Genomic DNA, 27,338 nt, shown 5'->3' on the forward strand with positions numbered 1-27,338 from the left:
TGAAACTGTAGTAAAAGTGCAGTAACTGCAGTCGACTGCTGTATTTTGGACGCAGTAATTGTAGAATAACTGCAGTGTACTGTAGTTGAACTGCAGTTATACTACACTGTAACTGCAGTTACACTGCAAAATTACTGCAGTAAAAACATTTTATTTTGGATGCAGTATTTGCAGCATACTGCAGTTATAATGCACTCTACAGTTATAATGCACTCTACAGTTATACATTTGGTGGTTCGAGCCCTGAATGCTGATTTGCTGAAAGCCGTGGTATATCAGACCTTATGTATACCATGGGTATGACAAAATATTTATTTTTACTGCTCTAATTACGTTGGTAACCAGTTCAAATCAAATCAAATGCATTGGTCACATACACATGGTTAGCAGATGTTATTGCAAGTGTAGCGAAATGTTTGTGCTTCTAGTTCCGACAGTGTAGCAATATCTAACAAGTAATATCTAACAATTCCACAACAAATACCTAACACACACAAATCTAAGTAAAGTGATGGAATAAGAATATATAAATATATGGATGAGCAATGTCAGAGCGCATAGGCTAAGATGCGATAGTATAGAATACAGAATATACATGAGATGAGTAATGCAAGATATGTAAACATTATTAAAGTGGCATTATTAAAGTGACTAGTGTTCCATTTATTAAAGTGGCCAAGGATTTCAAGTCTGTATGTAGGCAGTAGCCTCTCTGTGCTAGTGATGGCTGTTTAACAGTCTGATGGCCTTGAGATAGAAGCTGTTTTTCAGTCTCTTGGTCCGAGCTTTGATGCACCTGTATGGACCTCGCCTTCTGGGTGGTGATAGCATTATAATAGAATAAGGCTTGTGATATATGGCCAATATACCAGACTAAGGGCTGTGTACTACCACTCTGCGTTGGGTCGTGCTTAAGAACATCCCTTAGCCGTGGTATATCGTCCATACCACACCCCTCGGGCCTTATTGCTTAATTATACTGCACTCAGCGATTTTGTTTCGTAAGGGTCGTGGGATACAGAGAAAAGCTATCCTCCCGAATACAAACAAGAGGCTGAGAACAACCCGTTGGACCTGCAAAGAGTCTAGACAGATCTACAGAGAACGGACGAATGACACAGGATAAACAGTATAAACACCGTTTATCATCTAATTCTACTTTTCATTATAACATTATGAAACAAGTTAAAATGGTAGGATACCAAAGACGCTAGCTATATTTTTTACGTAGTTTTTCACGTAAAACGTAAGTGCAAGGTGTTGCCTACGCTACGACGTAAGTGCGCGAGGCAGCAAGCGCAGTGAAATCTCCAGGAAGCAAAGGATGGAACTTGAGAGAGAAGGAAGTTCCTACACAAATGTGGATTAATTTACAACGCTGTAGTTATTTTAAAGAGATATTGCTGGTCATATGATAAAAAATAAAAAAACGAATCATGAACGTTGGTAGAGTTTAAGACTCGTGGAGCAGCTAGCGAGCTCTCAAACAAACAAATGTCAAAACAACCCGCTGGATCTGCCGAGTCTAGACAGATCGACAGAGAACGAACGACACAGGAAAAACAGAAACACCGTTTGTCATCTAATTATACTTTTCATAACATTATGAAACAAGTTATAAATGTTTGGATATCAAAGACTCTAGATATATTTTGAACGTGGGGACAGAAGATAATTTGTAAACGGCACCACCTGACCACCCCCAGAATAAAACAATAACAGATGCACAGATCGAGGAATATGCAGCGATAAAACATTTGGCGTGTCATAAAACTGTGTATAAATATTTTAGTCTCTACCAAAAGTAGCTTCTTCATTATCCAAAGAACTGTCAACACTGCCAGCAGAAGTTTTGTCGCTAGTAAATGATCCCGACTTGTTTAGAGCAGGCTGCACCGTTAGATGGATAGCTAGTGCTAGCCACCTACCATCAAGACGTGGTGGTTAATGCTTGCATACATTTATATGACTACCAGCTGTTACTTGTTGGGACGAGAAATTTGAATTGGTACTGTTTTATTTGACTGGCTGTCGAGAAAGCTGCCAAAGAGCGAGAGCAAACGGGTCGTCCGGTTTTGACACTTCATTACTCTTGGGTCACCATGGCGCAGCAGCAGATGCCAAGCTCTCACAAGGCACTGATGCTTGAACTGAAGTCTCTCCAAGAGGAACCAGTGGAGGGTTTCCGCATCGCCCCCGTAGAAGAGTCAGACTTGTACAACTGGGAGGTGGCCATATTTGGACCCCCCAACACACTTTACGAGGGAGGATACTTCAAGGTGAGGGATAATTTAGTCTCAACTGGTTTTGCCTCAGGACCCAAATTGAACCAGGTTGTCTCAGTCGCGACCCAATATTTGCATCGCGAAAAAGAATTGCCAAAATACAATCAGGAAAACTATTTTTAATGCTGTATTGATATTAAATGTTTCAATTATATGACAAGGGAACAACATTCCCACCTCTTTCATTGTCAATAATTGTATTTTGCACATATTCTTGATGAAGAATGTTTATAAACTCACTGGTTTGAGACCACAAAATCAGACAAAATAGCACTGCAAATAGCTCTATATTGAAAATACTGTGATTGAAGAAAAATTGTTCAGAGATTAAATTATTTAAAAAATGTACATTCATTATCATTTATACACACTTTCTACCTGGTTTATGTTAAATTCAGACTGGAGTATTTTTTTTCACGTCAAATTGTTTATAAAAAAATATTTATAATGAATTTTTACTCAGACACCTATGACCCATTCAAAACCTCCCGCGACCCAAATTTGGGTCACAACCCACCAGTTGAGAATCGCTGATTTAGTCTGTCTTGTCTGTGGGCAGTACACCTGATCCGGGCCTGTAGCTAACTCTAGTCTTATAGTATAGACATAAAACAACAAGAATCCAAACAGTGCTTTTAGCATAGCCTAACACAACACACTGTTGTTGTTATATTTATATGTAGACAATCAGTGTTTGACTGGCCACCGTGAGTGCTAGCCCTTAATCATGACTCTAACCATTACATTACATATAAGAGTCCGTGAAGGAAGGTTCCTTCTGTAGGGGGGGGTTTTGTTAAGAGCTGCGAAGCTCGCTTGCAGTACGGAAACATAAGGACCTTGTATTTCATATCGGCGAGAAATACACTGAACAAAAATATAAATGCAACATGCAACAATTTAAAAGATTTGACTGAATTAGTCAATGGAAATAAATTCATTAGGCCCTCCTAATCTATGGATTTCACATGAATCGGAATATTGATATGCATCTGTTGGTCACAGATACTGTACCTTAAATAAAATTAGGGGTGTGGATCAGACAACCAGTCAGTATCTGGTGTGACCACCATTTGCCTAATGCAGTGCAACACATCTGTTGTCCCACTCCTCTTCAATGGCTGTACGAAGTTGCTGGATATTGGTGGCAACTGGAACACGCATGCTCAATGGGTGATGACATGTCTGGTGAGTTTGCAGGCCATGGAAGAAGTAGGACATTTCCAGCTTCCAGGAATTGTGTACAGCCTTGCAACATGGGGCCATGCATTGTCATGCTAAAACATGAGGTGATGACGGCGGATGAATGGCACGACAATGGAGCCTCAGGATCTCGTCACAGTATCTCTGTGCATTCAAATTGCCATCGATAAAATGTAATTGTGTTCGTTGTCCATAGCTTATGCCTGCTCATACCATAACCCCACCGCCACCATGGGCCACTGTACACAACGTGAAACCGCTCGCCCACACAATGCCATACACGCTGTCTACCATCTGAAACTGGGATTAATCTCTGAAGAGCACACTTCTCCAGCGTGCCGGTGGCCATCAAAGGTGAGCATTTGCCCACTGAAGTCAGTTACGACCGCGAACTGCAGTCAGGTTAAGACCCTGGTGAGGACGATGAGCATGCAAATGAGCTTCCCTGAGACGGTTTCTGACAGTTTATGAAATTATTCGGTTGAGCAAACCCACAGTGTCATCAGCTGTCCGGGTGACTGGTCTCAGATGATCCCGCAGGTGACGAAGCCAGATATGGAGGTCCTGGGCTGGCGTGGTTACACATGGTCTGCGGTGGGGCCGGTTGGACGTTCTGCCAAATTCTCTAAAACGAAGTTGGAGGTGGCTCATGGTAGAGAAATCAATATTCAATTATCTGGCAACAACACTGGTGGACATTCCTGCAGTCAGCATGACAATTTCACGCTCCCTCAAAACTTGAGACATCTGTGGCATTATGATGTGTGACGACAACTGCACATTTTTAGAGTGGCCTTTTATTGTCCCCAGCACAAGGTGCACCTGTGTAATGATCATGCTGTTTAATCAGCTTCTTGATATGCCACACCTGTCAGGTGGATGGATTGTCTTGGCAAAGGAGAAATGCTCACTTACAGGGATGTAAACAAATTTGTGCACAACATTTGAGAGTTGAATAAGCTTTTGTGCGTATTGAACATTTCTGGGATCTTTTATTTCAGTTCATGAAACATTTCTATAAATGCTGGATCAGCTTCAAGTTTGATTTCCCATTAAATAATTGACCATCTACAGTTGACTCAGTGTCTTCTAATGACAACAATTGAGGGCAGAACTGGACGTGCTTGAGTGCAATGTTTTTTTACAAGTACATTATTATATTTATATTTTATATTTTTTTCAGTATAATTTTCTAAAAACATAAGGTTAAATTGATTCACAACTTTTATAGGGTTAGGGTTCTCACACGGCCATATTTTCATGTTACAGTGCTTGTTTACGGAAGACAGAGTGGACTACCTGTGCTAATTAGCTATCTGTGTCACCGAACACCTTTGTGTAAACCACAATTTATGGTGTAAACGGAAGACCATAAATGTGTTGTCACTGAAAAATACAACTGTGTTAAAACAATGTAAAGTAAGTGTGTGATTTGCATTTGTGAATTTTTTTAATGGGATCTGAAAGTAGAAGGATTTATGTTTCTAGAACCGTACCGCACTGCAATTGAGAATCGATTCACATTTAGATGGAGTAGTTGGTTGTTTTGGCTTCGAGCCAATTCGCCCTTTAAACATAACATGTAAGGTCCTTGGACTAAGGAGTAACGTTAGGCACCTCTACTCCATTATTGAGCTACGTGAGTGCATACCCCGGTCTAGAGAGCAATGTTTGACAAACTTGGCGTACCACTTTAACGACCATCGAAAAATATGTTTATTATGTTGTTTGTTATGTTACAACTGAGTTATCTGTCACCCAGGCCAAAATCCACCAGTGGGTTTCAACACACTTTCTGAAATGTCAAAGTTTTCCTGCCCTCACACATCACTGATTTTCTCTCATTTCCAGGCACACATTAAGTTTCCAGTTGACTACCCTTACTGTCCACCTACTTTCCGTTTCCTCACAAAGATGTGGCACCCCAACATATATGAGGTGAGGTGTACCACATTGTATGTTTGTGTAAGAGTTAAGGACGGACCGTAAGCTCATGCCACAGCTAGCTTGGTACCTTTTGGGTGGCTCAGCCCGTTGGAACGTAGGGCGTTAACGTGTGTTTTGCGAAACAGAGGATCACTTGTTCGAGCCCAGTATGGGGCAGTCGGACAGTGGAGGAAGCTAAGCTGTTAGCAGCACACTGACCCCCGCTGTGTTTGTGTGTCTTGCTTTTGTGTGATTATATGATTTATTGCTGTGGAGTGTAACATGTTGCTTGTCTACAGAATGGCGACGTGTGTATCTCCATCCTTCACCCCCCTGTTGACGACCCCCGGAGCGGAGAGCTGCCCTCTGAGAGATGGAATCCCACCCAGAATGTCAGGTAAAACACCTGGGCTGCGTTCAGGATGAAGTAAACCTAGCAAACATTTAAGTGAACGGACAGGGTACTGTTCTGAACAACCTGTTGAGGAACATTGTAATGATGGTGGCTCAGAGGGCGGTTGTGCGGTGTGATGCTGGACATCTCTTACTATTTCATCAAATACGCCACTCGTTTCTTTGGGTCACTCAAAGGTCAGAGGTTTCATCCACGAAACTATAGCAGTTATATACCTCAATGTAAAAAAAAAATGGTGTGCAACGTTTTGGGAGAATGTGTCTTTAAGTACATATTGTTGTAAAACGTTGCAAAATGTTTCATCAACTGAACACACCCCCAACTCTCTGGACATTTGTATTGTATATGTCTGTATGTTCAGGACCATCCTACTGAGTGTGATCTCTCTGTTGAATGAGCCCAACACCTTCTCCCCGGCCAATGTCGATGCCTCTGTTATGTTCCGCAAGTGGAGAGACAGCAAGGGCAAGGACAAAGAGTATGCCGAGATCATCAGGTTCTTAGAATTCACTTTCTCTTAAACACAAAATGACAAACAACAACATGCTCGTTTATACACATACAACTAAATGTGAAAATTTGGTGCAATCATTCACTTCATTTTTATATCTGGAACCTTTCACTCTTCTGTCTGTCTCACATTGTATTTACTGTCGGTTGTGCTCTCTCCCTCTCTTTATTTCTCTCTCGCTGTCTATCTCTCTCAGGAAGCAGGTCGTGTCCACTAAAGTGGAGGCGGAGCGGGACGGCGTGAAGGTGCCTACTACGCTGGCAGAGTACTGCATCCAGACCAAAGTGCCTTCCCACGACAGCAGCTCGGACCTGCTCTACGATGACCTCTACGATGATGACATCGAGGAGGAGGATGACGATGAGGATGATGCAGAGGCAGTGGGCCAGATGGCAGGAGAGGGTGGCTTCAATGACGAGGAAGACTCGGGCAACGAAGAGTCATGACCTTCCTTCTCCTCTCGTTGTTTATCTTGCTCCTTCCCACACCCTTCCTACCGAGGACTCCGCTGCAGCCTCGTCCTGTTCTGTCCTTACTTTCTGATTCCTTCCCACGTGCGCGCACACACACTCTTGCTGGCTCCATCCCTTCTTGAAGGCGTCTCCTTGGCACTTACTTTACCTTGAGATTTGTTTTAATCTCTGTCAAACATGCCCAAATGCATAATTTTAACAGCTGTATGGGGATCAGATTTATTTAATTGTTTTATTATGGCATTTTTTGTTTTCCTAATTAATCTCCCTCATTGATGTTCATGAGGCATAATCAGTGGGTTAGTTTATGCAGCTTTACTTGTGGTCAATTATATCACAAAGTGATATAAACCAAAATGGTTGTTTCTCTTTCAACTATTTGATGGGTCCGTATTAAACAGAATTGCATGCTTTTTGATGACACCAATTTGGCATGTATGCTGACTACCAGTGTTGCAAAAAACATTTTGTGAGAATTACAATTGGCTGCTTGATTTGTCACTAGATTACATTTTGCAGTTGCGGCCACAACATCACGGCTCCAATTTGCATTGCTGCGGTCCCTGACATTCGCCCCTTTTCCTGCCGCACACCCCTTCCCCTTGTGCTTCTCTGTCTGTGTGTGCACCTGCTGTGACTTCTGTTGCATAGGCAGCTTTTCCCACTCTTGTTTGTGGGAAAAGTCGCTAAATGGTATCAAAACTCCCCAAAGGCAGCCTGAAAAGTAGTTTGACGCTAGGTTCTTTGAAAAAAGTCACTGTGGGGGTCTGAGCTCGCTAAATATAGCGACTTCAAGTTGGCAACACTGGTCTCTATCCCTCCCAGGGTTCACATACACATTCGTCTTACAAATGAATTCAATTCCTTTTAAACTATATAGTGTAAAACCAAATCCTATTCAGATGTAAAACCAATTTAAATTAACTAAAATTTGTTCTTAAGCTGTGTAACAGAGTGGTAAGATGCACTCAATGAACATACCCCTCTCTTACTCTGTCTCACACAGTCAACAAGATGAAGACCCTTTAATAAAAATAAACACATTTTCTGTATTGCCCTGACAGGGATCTGAACACAAAAAGGACACTTATTTTGCCATTTTTGGTAGGTTCCCCATTTTTCTCTGAGTAATCTACTCAATCAAAGATCGCTAACAGAAAGGAAGGGTTGGGCACTCACTACCAACAAGCATCTCTTTGAGTGGATGCATCACAGCATGCATCTCTCCAACCAGAGACAGCAGAGAAGCAATCTCTGCTCCAAACTCTCCAAGGTTAAATGTACCTGGAACTGATGAAGGGATGCAGAGACAGGATGCTAAGACATACGCCTGATGTCATTTGAGCTCTTGTCCTCTCAAACAGAAGATGCTTCCGAGTATTGGTACCGTACCAGCGCTGGATAATTTCCATGGAGACTGGACTGGTGATAGTTGTTTCCGTGGAAACTGATTTGTAACTACCCTATCTTTCTTTGGGGGACTTGAACACCAGGGATAAATGGGACAAGCGGACAACTCCCCCCCCCCCCCCCGACACAGAGCGCTGGAGCCATGAGAATGCTCTGCACAGAAAACAACAGGAACCCTACAGAGAGGGATCACTGCTGTTTCAATACCATTTGATCTGTTTGTTTGTATTTGCTGTAGTCAATAATCTCCCATTCAAGGTTTGATGAAAACATCTCACTTTATTCAGATACACAGGCAATGAATGCTGGATCACCATAGGAAGTGTTGGCCATTCCATAACACTTTGTTACAGCTTTAGTTTGGGGTGTCTGTGGGGTGTCACCTACCTCTACTTGTGTATGTGCAACAGGCCTAGGTTCCCATACTATGTGAAATCATTTCAAATGTCACAAAAGTGCAAACCTCACCTACCGGACATCCCAGACTGACGAAAGCTAACTAATTGAAGATTTCAAATAGTATTTGAACACAGGTCTGATGACCAAGAGATTTTGAGGGAAACGTGAACAATGTCACTTAAAGGCTTGGATTTTTTAAATGTTGAGTCTGATAGTCCATAAGATCTTCCAGAGACAATGACATTCATGATGTTTTGTTGAGAAAGAGATCCTCTCCCCCGTCCCAGTTCTAGTCACAGGCCCCTTGACCCCAGATAGGTAATCAATAAATAGAAAAGCATTCCGTTTGGCAACAAGTGGAGTGCTACATAACCATTCATGCTAATTTATTAGATAATTAATTCCAAGGATAGTGTAGAGACTTGGGGCTCGATTCAACTAAACCCACTGGGCAGTATTCACGCAAGAGCATGTAGGCCTAAACATACTAGGTAAACAAATATATTGCGTAAACATTGCCAAAGCAGGTTGGCTTGGATACGGCCATTGGTGTCTTTCAGCTATTACGTGTTCAAGTATAACATTCCCATTGTTTTTGTTTTCCTTGGTCTAACTTAACATGTGTCATGAATGTTTTCTTGTAATGGATGTTCACCAAAGATAAGAGGCTTTCTTTTGTGAATGTAAGGCTTTATCTTTGGGTTGTTTGTTGCACAAATAAATAGAGGGCACTGGAAATGTTGTCAAAGCTATTGCAAAGTGAGGTTACTTTTGACCATTAATAATCCACTTGTTTGATATGAATTGGGTTTTCAAAGTAAAACAAAATGTATTCAAATGAAATGCCCCTCAAAGTTTACTGATGGTAAAATTGGTGGGTGCAGATGCAACCTAGTCTCAATCACACGTGTCGGCAGCATTGAGAGCCTCCCGCTACTGATCTCCCTGTGTGTTATGGGGTGAGGTGAGGCTCTTAACCTTCTGCCTTACATCCTTTCTTGAAAGCCACATGGGCCTGAAAAGAAAGAAAGATATAAACAGTATCAACTGTATAACAGGGCAACAAGGTATAAGCATTATACTTACAGGCTTCTTATTTTTCCCCTCGCATATCTCTTCAGAGTGATGAGAAGTAGCCCTTCCTTTTACACTCTGCTTGGCTGCAGATGCGATTCTAAAGCGATCACTGGTAGAGGACACGTCTGTAGAGGGCTTCAGGCTGATAGCATCAACTCCATGGAGCATGGCCTTGCTACTTTGGGTTAAAACATCACCCACAAGGACCTGAAGTTGGTTGAAGGCTTTTGAGATTGAATTTGCAGCTACATCCATGATCTTGGACTTGCCCTGTGGGTCGTCCATGTCTGTAGCATGTTCCACTATGGGATGACTGCTGACTAGCTTCAGGTAGATGGAAATTACCTGTCTTGACTAGGTTAGCGGCATCGGTGGACACACCATAGAAATAGAATGAATAGAAAGGGTGTGTCCATTCAAGTCAGTGGTAGCACAATGGGTGGACTGGCAATCTATTTCTATGGGCCATACAGCCATCCAGGCTTGCACACTTTCAGCTGCTTTGAAGGTGGCCACAATTCATCGCTCCCAACACTTGGGCGATGACGAATGTAGGTGTTGAGCAGCAGCTCCCACTCATTGGGAAAGATGTAGGGGATTATAGTGATATTATTTATCAAGGTGCAGCTGCTACTACTCTTCAACCTTTGGATGCCATCTACCATAGTGCCCTTCGTTTTGTTACAGATGAGTTTTCATAGCCGAGAGCTGTCATAAGCATTTGCATAGAGGTACTTCCCGCCAAGTAACTCTGCAAAGCTCTGAGCAAATGTACTGTATGTACATACAGTACATTCTAAGAAAATTAATGGTACAGATTCAACATTTTATCTGTGTGGATGGTTAAAGCTTCCATTCAAGCACAGCTGGTTCCATTTCAACAGTGGGACTTTCATTAGAAAGTTTTGTTATCTCGTTACTTGGGCGGGTTAGGGTTCATTGACAGGTTAGGGATGCGACAGGTTTCAAACCAAAGTCCCAATATTTAAATAAAACAGACTGTTTGAATGAAATATTATATATATTTTTTGATTTAATGACTTAACACTCCAATTACATTAAGAGAGGTGTCTATTTTATTCAACTATTGGGCTTTTCATGATTTGAATCGTGGTCATATGATGATACTTTTATTTGTTTGATTGAAAGCTGACCATTTGTTCATTTAAGAGACTATAGATTGGACTGTGTGGTTTGAGTTCCACCCCTCAGACTAGTTCCTGTATATAATACTGATAAAATATATTTTGTTACACAATTAAAACATTGATGCAATGAGTTATAAAGAGATACAGTGCATTCGGAAAGTATTCAGACCTCTTGACTTTTTCCACATTTTGTTACGTTACAGCCTTATTCTAAAATTGATTAAATTGTTTTTTCCCCCCTCATCTACACACAATTCCCCATAATGACAAAGCAAATACTTGTCCCGAAGCCACTCCTGCGTTGTCTTGGCTGTGTGCTTAGGGTTGTTGTCCTGTTGGAAGGTGAACCTTTGCCCCAGTCTGAGGTCCTGAGTGCTCTGGAGAAGATTTTCATCATTGATCTCTCTCTAATTTGCTCCGTTCATCTTTCCCTCGATCCTGACTAGTCTCCCAGTCCCTGCCGCTGAAAAACCTCCCCACAGCATGATGCTGCCACCACCATTCTTCACCGTAGGGATGGTGCCAGGTTTCCTCCAGACGTGATGCTTGGCATTCAGGCCAAAGAGTTCAATCTTGGTTACATCAGACCAGATAATCTTGTTTCTCATGGTCTGAGAGTCTAGGTGGCTTTTGGCAAACTCCAAGCCGGCTGTCATGTGCCTTTTGCTGAGTGGCTTCCGTCTGGCCACTCGACTATAAAGGCCTGATTGGTGGAGTGCTGCAGTGACGGTTGTCCTTCTGGAAGACTCTCCCATCTCTATGGAGGAACTCAGAAGCTCTGTCAGAGTGACCATCGGGTTCTTGGTCACCTCCCTGACCAAGGCCCTTCTCCCCCGATTGCTCAGTTTGGCCGGGCGAACAGCTCTATGAAGAGCCTTGGTGGTTCCAAACTTCTTCCATTTAAGAATGATGAGGCCAGTGTGTTTTTGGGGTCCTTCAATGCTGAAGAAATGTTTTGGTATCCTTCCCCAGATCTGTGCCTCAACACAATCCTGTCTCGGAGCTTTACGGACAAGTCCTTCAACCTCATGGCTTGGTTTTTGCTCTGACATGCACAGATCTGGGGAAGGGTACCAAACATTTCAACACAATCCTGTCTCAGAGCTCTACGGACATTTCCTTCAACCTCATGGCTTGGTTTTTGCTCTGACATGCACTGTCAACTGTGGGACCTTGTATAGACAGGTGTGTGCCTTTCCAAATCATGTCCAATCATATTTACCACAGGTGGACTCCAATCAAGTTGTAGAATCATCTCAAGGATGATCAATGGAAACAGGATTCACCTGAGCTCAATTTCGAGTCTCATAGCAAAGGGTCTGAATACTTATGTAAATAAGGTATTTGTTATTCATTTTGAGAAATTAGCAAACATTTCTAAAAACCTGTTTTCGCATTGTCATTATTGGGTATAGATTGATGAGGAACAAACATTTATTTAATCAATTTTAGAATAACGCTGTAACGTAACAAAATGTGGAAAAAGTCAAGGGGTCTGAATACTTTCCGAATGCACTGTCATGCTTTAGCTTGTTCTAATTTACAGCATCAGTCCAGATGGCTGTGAATGATAAGAAAATAAACATTGTTATCTATTTTGACAACTGAAAGTTTTTAGCAGTGGCAGAGCTGATCCCATTCAAATAAGCAAAACAAAACCGACATCTGAGACTGAAACATATTCAAATCACCTGATGATCGGTTGCCTAACACCTGTGTGTGATGTCTTTTTTTAGTTTTTGTCTTTACATAAAACATTTAAGAAAAAGAAAGCTCAGTCCAAAATAAAACATGTGTTATTGTAAAATCATATCAGATATAAACATTTCTTACAGAGGAAGATCATTCAAGTGACAAATGATGGTGTTTGTATATTAGTTTGTGAAAGTAAAGCGTTTGAAATGGGCTTCAGCAAAGACAAAAAGAGGACAAATAAATATGGGACAATCACATTCCTCCAAAAACGACCAACAAGCATGTGGGCAGAAAGCGCTACTGCACACAGATCATAAAAAATACATTGTGATGTTGGACATGACTCGGACCAGATGGAATCTGATGTGCCATTTTCTTACCAATTGGTGACAAACATCAACTCCGACAGAATTCAAACTATTTTTGTCTCTTCCCAATTTGCACCCTCCCTTGAGGCATGCCTGCATTAGAAAGTCAATTAGTCAGTCTTAGTGGATTTACATTTTGTGGTTGTTGGTATACACCGAGTGTGCAAAACATTAAGAACACCAGCACTTTCCATGACATGAGTCAGTAGGCAGCTGCCTACAGTGTCAGCTGCAATGTCAAACAAGCCCTGAGGCTTTAGCATCCTGTTTGCCCTGACCCCAGGACGCCAGTTTTCTAAATGTCCATGTAATGCTCTGCGCATGTGCTATACAAAACCTTTACAGGGCCAGGCCAACAGGTTGCTAAGCCACTGATGCACAGAATATAATTCCCTAGGCCAGTGTTTCCCAACTCCAGTACACCCAACAGCACTAATTTGTGTTGTAGCCCCGGACAAACACACCTGATTTAACTAATCATCAAGCCCTCAATGAGTTGAATCAGGTGAGTTTGTCAGATGCTACAACAAGAATGTTTGCTGTTGGGGGTACTCGAGGACTGGATTTGGGAAACACTGCCCTAGGCATAGGGTTTTAAAGGCAATGCAGTTTCCCGACCTTGTGTAAGAAAAGAAGAGGTTGAACAGCAGAACTGGGGGGAAAAAACAGGAAGGTCACTACGAGAGCTATGCACCCATTGTCATAGGGGATCACATCCTTCACCACCGACACAATAAGAGACGACCCGAAACTGACCACCAGCGTCGCCAAGATGACCATCATGGTTCTGAAAGCCCTCATCTTCAATTGTTCCCTCTGCTTCTTGTCCCTGCCCCCTTCCCCCGGCCCTGGACGAATCAGAACCCTCAGAATGGCCAGGCTACAGAAACACATGAACATTAAAGGGGGTAGGAACAAGCCAAAAAGCGGTTTGGTGGGATAGAATGGAAAACACCATACCATCACCCCCACCCAGCCCAGGGAGACCAGCCAGACGACCCCAGACAGGGCCCACCTGTACCGGGGGGCTCTGAGCCTCAGGTAGGCCACAGGGTGGACCACGGCCAGGTAACGCTCCAGGCAGGTACAGCAATGGAACAGAGGTCTACCACACGTGACAAGGCTATCACTCATTATGGAGATGATTATCAATGCATCCACATTCAGGTAGTAGCTAATCGAGAAGCAGGTGATTATGAAGCTGTGGCCTATCTCCATTGCAGCCAGGTTACAGGTGAAGATCTCGATTGTTTTCGTTGTTGTTGGTGTTGTCATGGGAACTCCCGGCCTGGTTCCGAGCCACATGACCCAGGTGTTGAGAGGGACCATGAGGAGGAAGTTGATCAGGGAGATCACGGAAAAGAGCACCATTGCAGTTCTTGAATCTAAACACTCGAAGATGGGCTGGAAGGGGAGAGAGGTATTGGTGGTGTTGAGGAGAGAGATGTTGGGAGGGAGATTGAAGAAATACCCCTTCTTGAAGAGGGCCTCCATGGATGTCTGTGGACGAGAGAGGAGGTGAATGGGGGTGTGTGTTTATGTTCTCTACTGAAGCAATAGCAGAGGTGCTTAAAGATGGCGGTCTCAACTCAGAGCAATGTTGAGGGAATTCTATTTGAGTCAGAAAAGGATACTCATATCATTGGTAAGATATACAAAGCCTTGCAGGAGGCCTATCCAACAGAATATCTTAGAAAGAAATATAAACTTTGGAACCAAGACCTAAAAAATAACTAATATTGGAACAAGCTGGAGGGAGTGTTGGAACATAACTAACAAAATTACAGTTAATCCAGTATAACCTAATGTACAGAATTTATTATACAGGAGACAAAATTCACTCATTTTACAACAAAGGCAGAGTCATGTCTTAAGTGTAAAACTAACAGTGACTCAATGATTAATGCCTTTTGGGAGTGCTATAAAGTACAAAAGTTATAGGCGGAGTTATAAAGTTGGCTGTCAGAAAAATGTACTTCTTTTCCGTCTATCTGCATATTACTTTTATCGTCAATCATTTTGAAAAATACTTTTGCTTAAAAAATGTAAATGCATTATTATTTGAATACTGAAAGGGTGGGGGCGACATAAGGTCACGTGGAATAGAATCTTACAGGAGCTAGAGATGGAGGGAACGTGGGTCTGGGCAGGGGTGATGTCATTTATGTTTGTGTGCGTCTGTCTGATGTCTTTTGTCTGTGTATGTTTATATTGTTTGGAAAAACAAAATAGTAACAAAAAAAATGTATGCTACATTTTTTTATCTTATTTATTAAGTCCGCCGTATTGTACATTGTTCTCCGTGGCTCTTTTTTGTAAAGTTATTAGCAGAGGATACATGTTCCCAATTTTATCTTTTGGGAACTTTTTGGCAATTGATCAAACAAAAAAAGGAGATTGTGATGATTTATTGGCACATTGAACCATATCATACACGGTAGGTAGTTCAACTCAGTGGCTAGTGCTAAAACAATGACATCATATCTGAATTCTGCCATCTTTCATGGCATGCACGTTCGCAATTAATTTCAATTCTGAGCCAAATATGAAACTGCATGCCTTATTCAATAAAGAACGTAATGTCATAACAATACAATTAATTATCATAAAACAATACATTAGATACAGTTGAGCAGTTACTATTCACATATTGAATCAATATTAAAATATGAGCAATATCCTAATAGAACTGCAAAGTTTGGTATGTCAACATTAGAAATAACTTTACATCTGAATTGAATATATTTGAAAAAAAACTTACACATGGATTGTGTCTATCTCCCTGAAGTGTGTGTCTCAAATCGTTCCCTGTACGTCTCAAATCGTTCCCTGTACGTCTCAAATCGTTCCCTGTACGTCTCAAATCGTTCCCTGTACGTCTCAAATCGTTCCCTGTATGTGAGTGGAGTAACCTAGCTAAACAGATATACTGCTAATAGCGCATACGCACACACACAAATCAGAAATGCCATCAATTTAATGATCATCAGGTGATTTGCATATGTTTCAGTCTCAGATGTCGGTTTTGTTTTGCTTATTTGAATGGGATCATCTCTGCCACTGCTAAAAACGTTCAGTTGTCTAACTATAGATAACAATCTTTATTTTCTTATCATTCACAGCCATCTAGTGACTGATGCTGTAAATTAGAACAAGCGAAAGCATGTCAGTGCAATGTATCTCTTTATAACTCATTGTGTCAATGTTTTAATTCTATCTGTCCCTATAACAAAATACATTTTATCGTTATTATATACAGGAACTAGCTTATGATGGTTGGAAAGATTTGAATGAAACAAGCAAGATTTAAATCAAACTACAGTCTATATATAGTCTCTTAAAATAACAAATTATCAGCTTTCAATCAAACAAATAAAAGTAAAATCATATGACCATGATTCAAATGTGGATATCCTAACAGCTGAATGAAATGCACACCCATCTTAATGTAATTGGAGTGTAAATTATTAAATAAAAATAACATTACAATGAATGACCCTTTTTTGCATAGAGTAATAGATGTGAAAATAAAACAATAACCTAATAGCACACTGATTGAAAGTGTGCGTTCAAAAAGGACTTGCAGGCATATCAGTCATACTTTGACAAGGTGGATGTTCATGTAAATATAAAAATGATTTAAAATAGTTTGGATTACGATTAGTCATAGGGATTGGGAATTAGATATAATTAATTATAAAATGGGTGGGTTGAGCCCTGAATGCTGATTGGCTGACAGCCGTGGTATATCAGACCGTATACCACAGGAATGACAAAATGACTTTTTACTGTTCTAATTACGTCAGTAACCAGTTTATAATAGCAATAAGGCACCTTGGGGGTTTGTGATATATGGCCAATATACCATGGCTAAGGGCTGTATACAGGCACTTCACATTGCGTCGTGCATAAGAAGAGACCTTAGCCGTGGTATATTGGCCATATACCACACCCCTCTGGCCTTATTGCTCAAATATACAGTTGAAGTCAGAAGTTTACATACACCTTAGCCAAATACATTTAAACTCAGTTTTTTACAATTCCTGACATTTAATCCAAGTAAAAAGTCCCTGTCTTAGGTCAGTTAGGATCACTGCTTTATTTTAAGAATAAGAAATGTCAGAATAATAGTAGAGAGAATGATTTATTTCAGCTTTAATTTCTTTCATCACATTCCCAGTGGGTCAGAAGTTTACATACACTCAATTAGTATTTGGTAACATTGCCTTTAAATTGTTTAACTTGGGTCAAACGTATCAGGTAGCCTTCCACAAGCTTCCCACAATAAGTTGGGTGAATTTTGGCCCCTTCCTCCTGACAGAGCTGGTGTAACTGAGTCAGGTTTGTAGGCCTCCTTGCTTGCACAAGCTTTTTCAGTTCTGCCCACAAACTTTCTATTGGATTGAGGTCAGGGCTTGTGATGGCCACTATAATACCTTGACTTTGTTGCCCTTAACTTCTACTTGCACACAATCCCGGATCCGGGAGCACCCTCATCAGTAAAAAAGCTGACTAGCATAGCCTAGCATAGCGCCACAAGTAAATACTAGCATCTAAATATCATTAAATCACAAGTCCAAGACACCAGATGAAAGATACACATCTTGTGAATCCAGCCATCATTTCTGATTTTTAAAATGTTTTACAGGGAAGACACAATATGTATTTCTATTAGCTAACCACGATAGCAAAAGACACAACTTTTTTTTCTCCACCATTTTTCCCCTGCATAGGTAGCTATCACAAATTCGACCAAATAAAGATATAAATAGTCACTAACCAAGAAACAACTTCATCAGATGACAGTCTGATAACATATTTATTGTATAGCATATGTTTTGTTAGAAAAATTTGCATATTTCAGGTATAAATCATAGTTTTACATTGCAGCCACCATCACAACTCTCACCAAAGCAACTAGAATAACTACAGAGAGCAACGTGAATTACCTAAATACTCATCATAAAACATTTATGAAAAATACACAGCGTACAGCAAATGAAAGTCAAAGATCTTGTGAATCCAGCCAATATTTCTGATTTTTTAAGTGTTTTACAGCGAAAACACAATATAGCATTATATTAGCTTACTACAATAGCCAACCACACAACAGCATTGATTTAAGCCAACAATAGCGATAACGAATAAACCAGCAAAAGATATACATTTTTTCACTAACCTTCTCAAACTTCTTCAGATGAACGTCCTATAACATCATATTACACAATACATATAGAGTTTGTTCGAAAATGTGCATATTTAGCGGCACAAATCGTGGTTATACAATGAGAATAGTAGCCAAGCTGCCAACAAAATGTCGGGAGAAATCTTGGGAGAGGCACCTAATCTAATCAGTAACTAATCATAAACTTGACTAAAAAATACAGGTTGGACAGCAAATGAAAGATACATTAGTTCTTAATGTAACCGCTGTGTTAGATTTTTAAAATTAACGTTACTACGACATACAGCGTGCGTTAAAGCGAGACCGCACCGAAATTAATGGCGCAATAGTAGTTTCACATTTTTCAACAGAACAACGAATTAAGCCATTTGCCACAACTTTGGAAGTATGCTTGGGGTCATTGTCCATTTGGAAGACCCATTTGCGACCAAGCTTTAACTTCCTGACTGATGTCTGGAGATGATGCTTCAATATATCCACATAATTTTCTTGCCTCATGATGCAATCTATTTTGTGAAGTGCATCAGTCCCTCCTGCAGCAAAGCACCCCCACAACATGATGCTGCCACCCTCGTGCTTCACGGTTGGGATGGTGTTCTTCAGCTTGCAAGCGTCCCCCTTTTTCCTCCAAACATAACGATGGTCATTATGGCCAAACAGTTCTATTTTTGTTTCATCAGACCAGAGGACATTTCTCTAAAAAGTACGATCTTTGTCCTCATGGGCAGTTGCAAACCGTAGTCTGGCTTTTTTACGGCGGTTTTGGAGCAGTGGCTTCTTCCTTGCTGAGCAGCCTTTCAGGTTATGTCGATATAGGACTCGTTTTACTGTGGAAATATATACTTTTGTACCCGTTTCCTCCAGCATCTTCACATCTTTGCTGTTGTTCTGGGATTGATTTGCACTAAAGTACGTTCATCTCTAGGAGAAAGAACACGTCTCCTTCCTGAGCGGTATGACGGCTGCATGGTCCCATGGTGTTTATACTTGCGCACTATTGTTTGTACAGATGAACGTGGTACCTTCAGGCGTTTGAAAATTGCTCCCAAGGATGAACCAGACTTGTGGAGGTCTCAAAAAAAAATCTGAGGTCTTGGCTGATTTCTTTTGATTTTCCCATGATGTCAAGCAAAGAGGCACTGAGTTTGCTCCAATTGACTCAAATGATGTCAATTAGCCTATCAGAAGCTTCTAAAGCCATGACATCATTTTCTGGAATTTTCCAAGCTGTTTAAAGGCACAGTCATCTTAGTGTATGTAAACTTCTGACCCATTGGAATTGTGATACAGTGAATTATAAGTGAAATAATCTGTCTGTAAACAATTGTTGGAAAAATTACTTGTGTCATGCACAAACTATAGTTTGTTAACAAGAAATTTGTGGAGTGGTTGAAAAACGAGTTTTAATGACTCCAACCTAAGTATATGTAAACTTCCGTCTTCAACTGTAGCTATTGGCTGTAATCACTGCCAAAGGGGCTTCAGCAAATTACTGAGTAAAGGGTGTGAATACTTATGTAAATGTGATATTTCTGTTTGTTTTTTTTAATAAATTTGCAAAAATGTCTAAAAACCTGTTTCATTATGGTGTATTGCGTGTAGATTGATGGCGGAAAAAAACATGAATCCATTTTCGAATAAGGCGTAACAAAATTTAACATAACAAAATGTGGCAAAAGTGAAGGGGGCCGAATACTTTCCAAATGCGCTGTATCTGGCTATGTTGGCAAAATCACTACATATCCCGTCAAGCCAAGCGGGAGAGGCTGCCCATTGTCACAGTTCCATTACCAGTCAGAAATGTCCAGCTAAACCTACGCCAATGATGCTGGTGGATCTTAAAACTGAACTTGGATCCTCGTTAAGTAACAATGATATCCTTCGCCACTGTCGTCTTACGACAGATATCAAACTAGTAATTACTATTCAACAAAACAATACATACTTTTCATGTTTATATTGAAGTTTAGGGTGCAATATTCATGAAGTTTGGCAATGAGGATGAAAACTAGCATAGTTCAGCTAGCTAGCTAGTTTAGCCTGTGCTATTCGAGATCCTCGGGACGTCTCTACCCTAAACCCTAACCCCTACCATAACCTTAACCATTTGAAATGTGAACTTCAATGGAGTAGGGACATCCCAAATGTCCATAGGGGGAGCAGGGAGGGGGGATTGTCTATAGCGGGAGCAGGTAGCTGACTAGTGGTGGCTATTCAGCAGCCTGATGGTCTGGGGGTAGAAGCTATTGGCCAATATGCCAGTTTTTGCCATGATGCTCCTATACTGCCGGGACTGAGTGATGGAAGTGGGGCGTACAGGCTGTGGCTTGGGTGGCTGAGGTCCCTGATGATCATATTGGCCTTCCTGCGAAACCTGGTTGTGTAGGTGTCATGGAGGGTAGGCAGTGTGCACCCAATGGTACGTTCAGCTGAGTGTACCACCCTCTGTAGCGCTTTGCGGTCAGCGGCGGTGGAGTTGCCGTACCAGGCTGTGATGCAGCCCAACAGTATGATCTCATTTGTGCTCCTGTAGAACACTGTGACAGGCCCAAATTTCTTCAGCCTCCTGAGGTTGGAGAGTTGCTGTCGTGCTTTCTTCACCACTGTGTCCATGTGGTTTGACAATTTTAGCTCCTTGGAGATGTGTACACCGAGGAACTTCAAGCTTTTGACCGCCTCCATGGTGGACCCATTGATGAGTATGGGGGCGTGCCCAGCCTGGTTTCTCCTGAAGTCCACAATCAGTTCCTTTCTTTTGCTGACGTTGAGGGAGAAGTTACTGTATATACCTGGTACCATGCCGTCAGTGTGTCTACCTTCCCGCTGTAGGCCTTCTCGTCGTTGTTGGCAATCAGGCCTACTACTGTCGTCAGTGAACGTGATGATGGAGTTGGAACTGTGTGAGGCCATGCAGTCGTGGGTATACAGGGAGTACAGAAGGGAACTGAAAACACACCCTGTGGGCCCCCCCCCATGTTGAGGATCAGTGTGGAGGAGGTAGTGTTGCCTATCTTCACCACTTGGGGGCGGCCCGTCAGGAAGTCCAGAACCCAGTTGCATTGGGAGGAGTTCAGTCCCAGGGCTGTGAGCTTTGTGGTGAGATTGAAAAATGTCCAAAAACACAACAGCTAGCTGGTCTGCACATGCTCTGAGGTCTAGGGATGCCATTTGGGCCGGCAGCCTTGCGAGAGTTAACACGTTTGAATGACTTGCATACATCTCTGTGGAGACCTTAAGTATGTAGCCCTCGTTGTCCTCAGGGGATCTCCATGGGAACTCAGAGTTGTCCTTATGCTCGAAGCGTGAGAAAAAGGTGTTTAGCTTGTGCGGTAGGGCAGCGTTGGTGTCTGAAACGTGACTGGCTTTCTTTTTGTAATTTACGATTGTTAGAAGCCCTTGGAGGCGCATGTGCGTACCGATTGGACGCATGGGGAGAGAGTAGCTCCATTTTGTTATGACAAAACTGTGGATATTGAAGAAACCAAACAACATAGTTTACATTAAGCCTTTAAAATCAATAGATAAATATACCCTACATATACAAAAGTATGTAGACACCACTTCAAATTAGTGGCTTCGGCTATTTCAGCCACACCCATTGCCGACAGGTGTATAAAATCAAGCACACAGCCATGCAATCTCCACAGACAAACATTGGCAGTAGAATGGCCTTACTGAAGAGCTCAGTGACTTCCAAGTTTGTTCGTGTAAGAGCTGCCCTGGTCAACTGTAAGTCCTGTTATTATGAAGTGGAAACGCCTATGAGCATCTAGGAACTGGTCAGCCGTGAAGTGGTAGGCCACAAGCTCACAGAACAGGACCGCTGAAGCGTATAAAAATCGTCTGTCCTCGGTAGCAACACTCACTACTGAGTTCCAAACTGCCTCTGGAAGCAACGTCAGCACAAGAACTGTTCGTCGGGAGCTTCATGAAATAGGTTTCCATGGCCGAGCAGCCATACACAAGCCAAAGATTACCATGCGCAATGCCAAGCGTTGGCTGGAGTGGTGTAAAGCTTGCCACTATTGGACTCTGGAGCAGTGGAAACGCGTTCTCTGGAGTGATGAATCACGCTTCACCATCTGGCAGTCCGGTGGACAAATCTGGGTTTGGCGGATGCCAGGAGAACGCTACCTGCCCGAATGCATAGTTCCAACTGTAAAGTTTGGTGGAGGAGGAATAATGGTCTGGGGCTGTTTTTCATGGTTCTGGCTAGGCCTCTTAGTTCCAGTGAAGGGAAATCTTAACGCTACAGCATACAATTACATTCTAAACGATTGTGTGCTTCCAACTTTTTGGCAACAGTTTGGGGAAGGCCCTTTCCTGTTTCAGCATGACAATGCCAACATGCACAAAGCGAGGTCCATACAGAAATGGTTTGTCGAGATTGGTGTGGAAGAACTTGACTGGCCTGCACAGAGCCCTGAACTCAACCCCATCGAACACCTTTGGGATAAATTGGAATGCCGACTACGAGCCAGGCGTAATCGCCAAACATCAGTGCCCGACCTCACTAATGCTCGTTGCTGAATGGAAGCAAGTCCCTGCAGCAATGTTCCAACATCTAGTGGAAAGCCTTCCAAGAAGAGTGGAGGCTGTTATAGCAGCAAAGGGAGGACCAACTCCATATTAATGCCCATGATTTTGGAATGAGATGTTTGACGAGCTGTTAGGAATTTTGTTAATAAATAGTTAAAACAAATTCTAGCTTTAGATAAAACTATAACTAATTGAACTCTGCATGCCTGGTGAAAAGAGATTTGTGTTGTGGGTCATAAAATAAGCAGAAAGGGTCGTTAAACTATGGTTGAACTGACCCAACTTAGCCCTGAGGTGTTTAGATAAACTTTTTAGGTTTTCCATTATCTTGAGTTGTCTGCTAAAGTGGTAATCAATTATAGTGAGCCTTCAGGATAAATGATTATATGGTGTTTCATGTGAGTGCCCTGTGAAGTTGGAATGAACTTTTGAACCTGTTTTCTATTTGTCAGGACAATGAGACTTAATTCTGTAATCTATGACGTCATATCTTGTATATAAACCTGTGTTTATGATCAAATGGCAGCTTGCTCCGAGAATAAACACTACTATTATCTAATTTTGATAAGACTGTATCCTGTCTATTTTATGTTAATAAGTATCTTACAAATTCTTATAAATAGACAGATTGAATTTAATTAATGAGTACATTAGAGGAATTATTTAATTCCACTAACACGAGCTTCTCCACATCAAAAAAGACAGCTACAACAGCCTCCTTGTTCACCTGAGCCTTCCTGACCTCTGCTTCTAAGCAGAGCACTGGGCCTATAGATCCCCTATCCTTCCTGAACCCATTCTGTGGCGATACTAGCCCCCTGCACTCCAGGAAGTAAGTTAGCCTCTCAGTAATCATAATCTTACATACATGTGATGTTAAAGCTATTGGCCAATAGCTTGTTGGCCTCGTTGGGTCCTTCCCTGGCTTCCGGATTGGTACAACTACTGCCTCCTTCCAGCTGCCTGGTAGTTTCCCTTCCTACCACACTGTTGTACAACACCAATACCTTATCCAGTGCCTCATCACTAAGATGGGCCAACATAACATAGCACACCTCATCTTTCCCAGGTGAAGTTAACCCAGCCTTACCTATTGCCCTTTTCATCTCTGCCATGGTAAATGGCGCATTCAACGCATCATTTACATCCTCCCTACTATCCAGCACACCAGGGTGCTCCTCTCTCGTTCTCTCTCTTCCCCTTCTGCCCCTCCTCTGACAGATTTGCCAAGCTATGCACTTGGAGAAATGCTTTGGCCATCATCTCTGCCTTCTCATCTGTTACTGCCATATCCTCCCCACTCATCAACACTGGATAATCCCACTCCCTTCTGACCCCACTCATCATCCCAGACAGGTGTCGCCCTTCCAATGGTGTCACAGAACTGACGACAACATGACCTCTTTGCCTGACAGATAGTTATCCTCACCAGGGCCTGCTTATACTGAATCAGATGATGGAAATGATGTGTCCTTTTCAGTACTCTAAATGCCCTGTTCCTATTCCTCACCATTGCGCCACAATTCTCCATCCACCATAGGACTGCTTTCCTCTTCCTCCTCCCTGAACTCTTAGATATACTCAGTAGCAGCCCACTAAAGCTCACCCAGTTATTCATACTATCCACATCCCCTCTCATATCCACCTAAGCCATCACCTGCTAACTCAGCTCCTGAAACTGATCTCACTTTGCCCTTCCGAACACCCACATGCCTACTCCATCCTCTGACTCCTCCTCCTCCGGCCTACAGTGCTTACTATGGGGTAATGATCAATCCCTACTATCGACTCCTCCCATATCTACGACTCACAGATTCCTGCCATCGCACTAGATAAGAGGGGAGGTCCAAGGCAGACTCCCTGTGGCTACATCAATCCTGGTCCCTCGGCCATCATTCAGGCATACCAGATCTTCCATCCCTATTTGATTTTCCATCACTTGGCCATTTCCATCCATCCGGTCCCTCCCAGAGTGTGTTGTGGGCATTAAAATCCCCACACCACATTACCTTACTTATATCCTGGCCCTCCACCCTCTCCAGCACTTCCAGGTCCAATATTTGACTTTATAGTAGTTCACTACCACTAGCACCCCTCTCAACCACACCTCCATCACCACATATTCCTGTTCAATACCTTTGCCTAGCATCCTGTAGGGAAGTCCTTGCTTTATGAAGGTGGCACATCCACCCCTCCCCCTACATCTGTCCCTATGAATCACTACATATTCCTGTATGATAAACTCCAAAGTCGGTTTGAGCCATGTTTCCTGCACACAAATCACATCAGGCTAAACTGGAATATCCACAATGAACTGCTTGAACTACTGCCCATTAGCCAACAGGCTTCAAGCATTCCATTGTAGTATTACCACCATAACTAAGGTCCAGTAATAAATGACTCCACCCTCATCTCGAACCTCTTCCCATATCAACCCTGTCATATTCAGACGTGTCCCAGCCGTTTTCATTATTAACTGAAACCTCTGTTTTAGACTCTACTTTAGGCAGCCACATGCCCCGTAATCCCCGGTCTAGATGCTCCTACCCATCTCTCCCTTGAACCTGGACCACCCTCACTGCCTCAGCATGACACCCTTCTCTCCACTCTCACTTGTTGCACCTCCACTGCCTGCTTCATCATCTCACACCCACCATATGCCAGACTATGAGCGCCCCCACAGCTGCAGCACTTTGATTGTACACCATCCCCACACTTCCCATACTCATGAGGGGCTTCCGAGTGGCGCAGCAGTCGAAGGCACTGCATCTCAGTGCTAGAGGTGTTACTACAGACCCTGGTTGGATTCCAGGCTGTATCACAACCGTCCATGATTGACAGTCCCATAGGGTGGCACAGCGTCGTCCGGGATAGGGTTTTGGCCGGGGTAGGCCGTGATTGTAAATAAGAATTTGTTCTTGACTGACTTGCCTAGTTAAATAAAGGTTAAAAATAAAATAAAAGCTCCCCTCCACACTTGGCACACCTGTTTTTCTCTTTACAGGCTGTTGCCACATGCCCAAACCGCTCGCAGTTATAACATCTTAAAGTCTTTGGTACATAAACCCTCACATAATAACTCATGTCCTATGGTTACTTTATTTGGTAGTACCTTTTCCTTGAAGTGTAACTGAATAGATGGGCTATCTACCCTAACTCTGTCTTGTTCACGTTTTTTCCAGGGACGTGCCTCTCTTCCCCGCCGTCACTTCCTGTTGAACGCAGAATGAGGGAGAGCTTGGTTTGTTGTTTTGTTGAGTTTTGAAAGTGTATTGAAAAGTTTATTAGTAGCTAGCTACCTTTTGAGTTGGGACCCGCGACGCGGTTGGCATCAGTTGCTGGGACCACTATTATCTGTCCAGTGATTCTGCTGACCAAGGCTGGGTCTGAAGAGCTGGTTGACGTAGCAGCTAGCCTAGCTTTCTATCAAGATAGCTGGCTTTTCTTGAGGGCTTGAAAGCAGTCCGCAACGTGGTTAGCCATTACGGTTGGGCCCGCGGTATGTCCCGGGCTTCTGGTTGTCTAGATCCCTGCTGTTTGTTGTTGTCAATCTTCCCTGTGACCTGCCCTGTCTGGAACTGAGAGGAGTAACAGCGTAACCTACGTTGCTACCATGACAAAGACCAAAGCCGGCGGGAGTACCATTGAGGACAGTGGAACTCCCATCTCATATTGCTCAAATGAACAGCAAACTTGGTTTAAAAAAGAGAAAGCAACACCTCACGACACAACGCTTCTCTCCTATTTGACCTAGATAGTTTGTGTGTATGTATTGATATGTAGGCTACGTGTTCCTTTTTTAAATTGATGTAGTTCTGTCCTTGAGCTGTTCTTGTCTATTAATGTTCTGTATTATGTCATGTTTCATGTTGTGTGGACCCCAGCTAATGGGGATCCTAAAAAAAATACCAAAGACAAGATTAAATCAAGAATAGTCTGATATTAGCCTATCACTTGTGAATTATATATTATCACTTATGAATGATGCCCAGGATAAGAAACAATGCCTTTTTTTGTTGCAACTTTTTAAAATCATAGTTACACACCTCATGTAGCCTAGCCCATGGGTCTGTAGTTTTTAAAGTGGCCAAATCCGCTTTACAAGGGGTGTAGAGCCTAACTGGCATACATAAGCAGCGCGTGCGTTTCAAGTTTGGGGGGGAGATAATTTTCACCATAAAAATGCACCTTTATAATAAAAGCATTACATGCATAATTGCATTTGTGGTCACTTTTGATAATGGTGTTTTCCGCTAATGGAACATTTGCGCTTATAGCCTACTACCATGTGCGCATTGCTGCACTTATGTGAATAAATAGTTAATCAACATTTTAAGATAAATGTTCTGATCTGTTGCGGCAGCCACATTGCGTAAAAAAAGTTTTTTTTTATGCTAGTGGTTGTATTAATTTGGGATCTATCGCAGCCCACAACTGTCCCACACTAGGTTTGGAATATTTATTTATTTCACAGAACAGGTCGACTTTTGTACTATGGGGGATAGTAGATTGAAATAGGCTAGTGCTTTTGCTGTTTGTTATGCCTACTCATCTTGTTGGCTGACGAAAAGAAAATGTGGACAGTTCTTCCAATATCTACAATATGAACCTCGAAACTGGATAAGGACACGTACTGTTGCGTCCCGATGTATCGGTCTTCACTTGTAGCTTGTAAGAAAGACCCGATCACATGATGGATCGCAC

The 27,338-nt window shown here is 42.3% G+C and overlaps 1 protein-coding gene across 1 annotated transcript; it reads left to right on the forward strand.

Annotated features, from left to right (window-relative positions):
• Positions 1–1,312: 1,312 nt before the first annotated feature.
• On the forward strand, positions 1,313–9,364 carry LOC120052025 (ubiquitin-conjugating enzyme E2 R2-like). Its single transcript, XM_038998923.1, has 5 exons — positions 1,313–2,279; positions 5,340–5,426; positions 5,714–5,811; positions 6,191–6,325; positions 6,537–9,364. The coding sequence occupies exons 1-5, from the start codon at positions 2,103–2,105 to the stop codon at positions 6,784–6,786; spliced, it is 747 nt and encodes a 248-aa protein (XP_038854851.1). The 5' UTR covers positions 1,313–2,102; the 3' UTR covers positions 6,787–9,364.
• The last annotated feature ends 17,974 nt before the right edge of the window (positions 9,365–27,338 follow it).

Source organism: Salvelinus namaycush, chromosome 1 (genome assembly GCF_016432855.1).
Source record: "Salvelinus namaycush isolate Seneca chromosome 1, SaNama_1.0, whole genome shotgun sequence".
NCBI classification, from domain to species: Eukaryota; Metazoa; Chordata; class Actinopteri; order Salmoniformes; family Salmonidae; genus Salvelinus; species Salvelinus namaycush.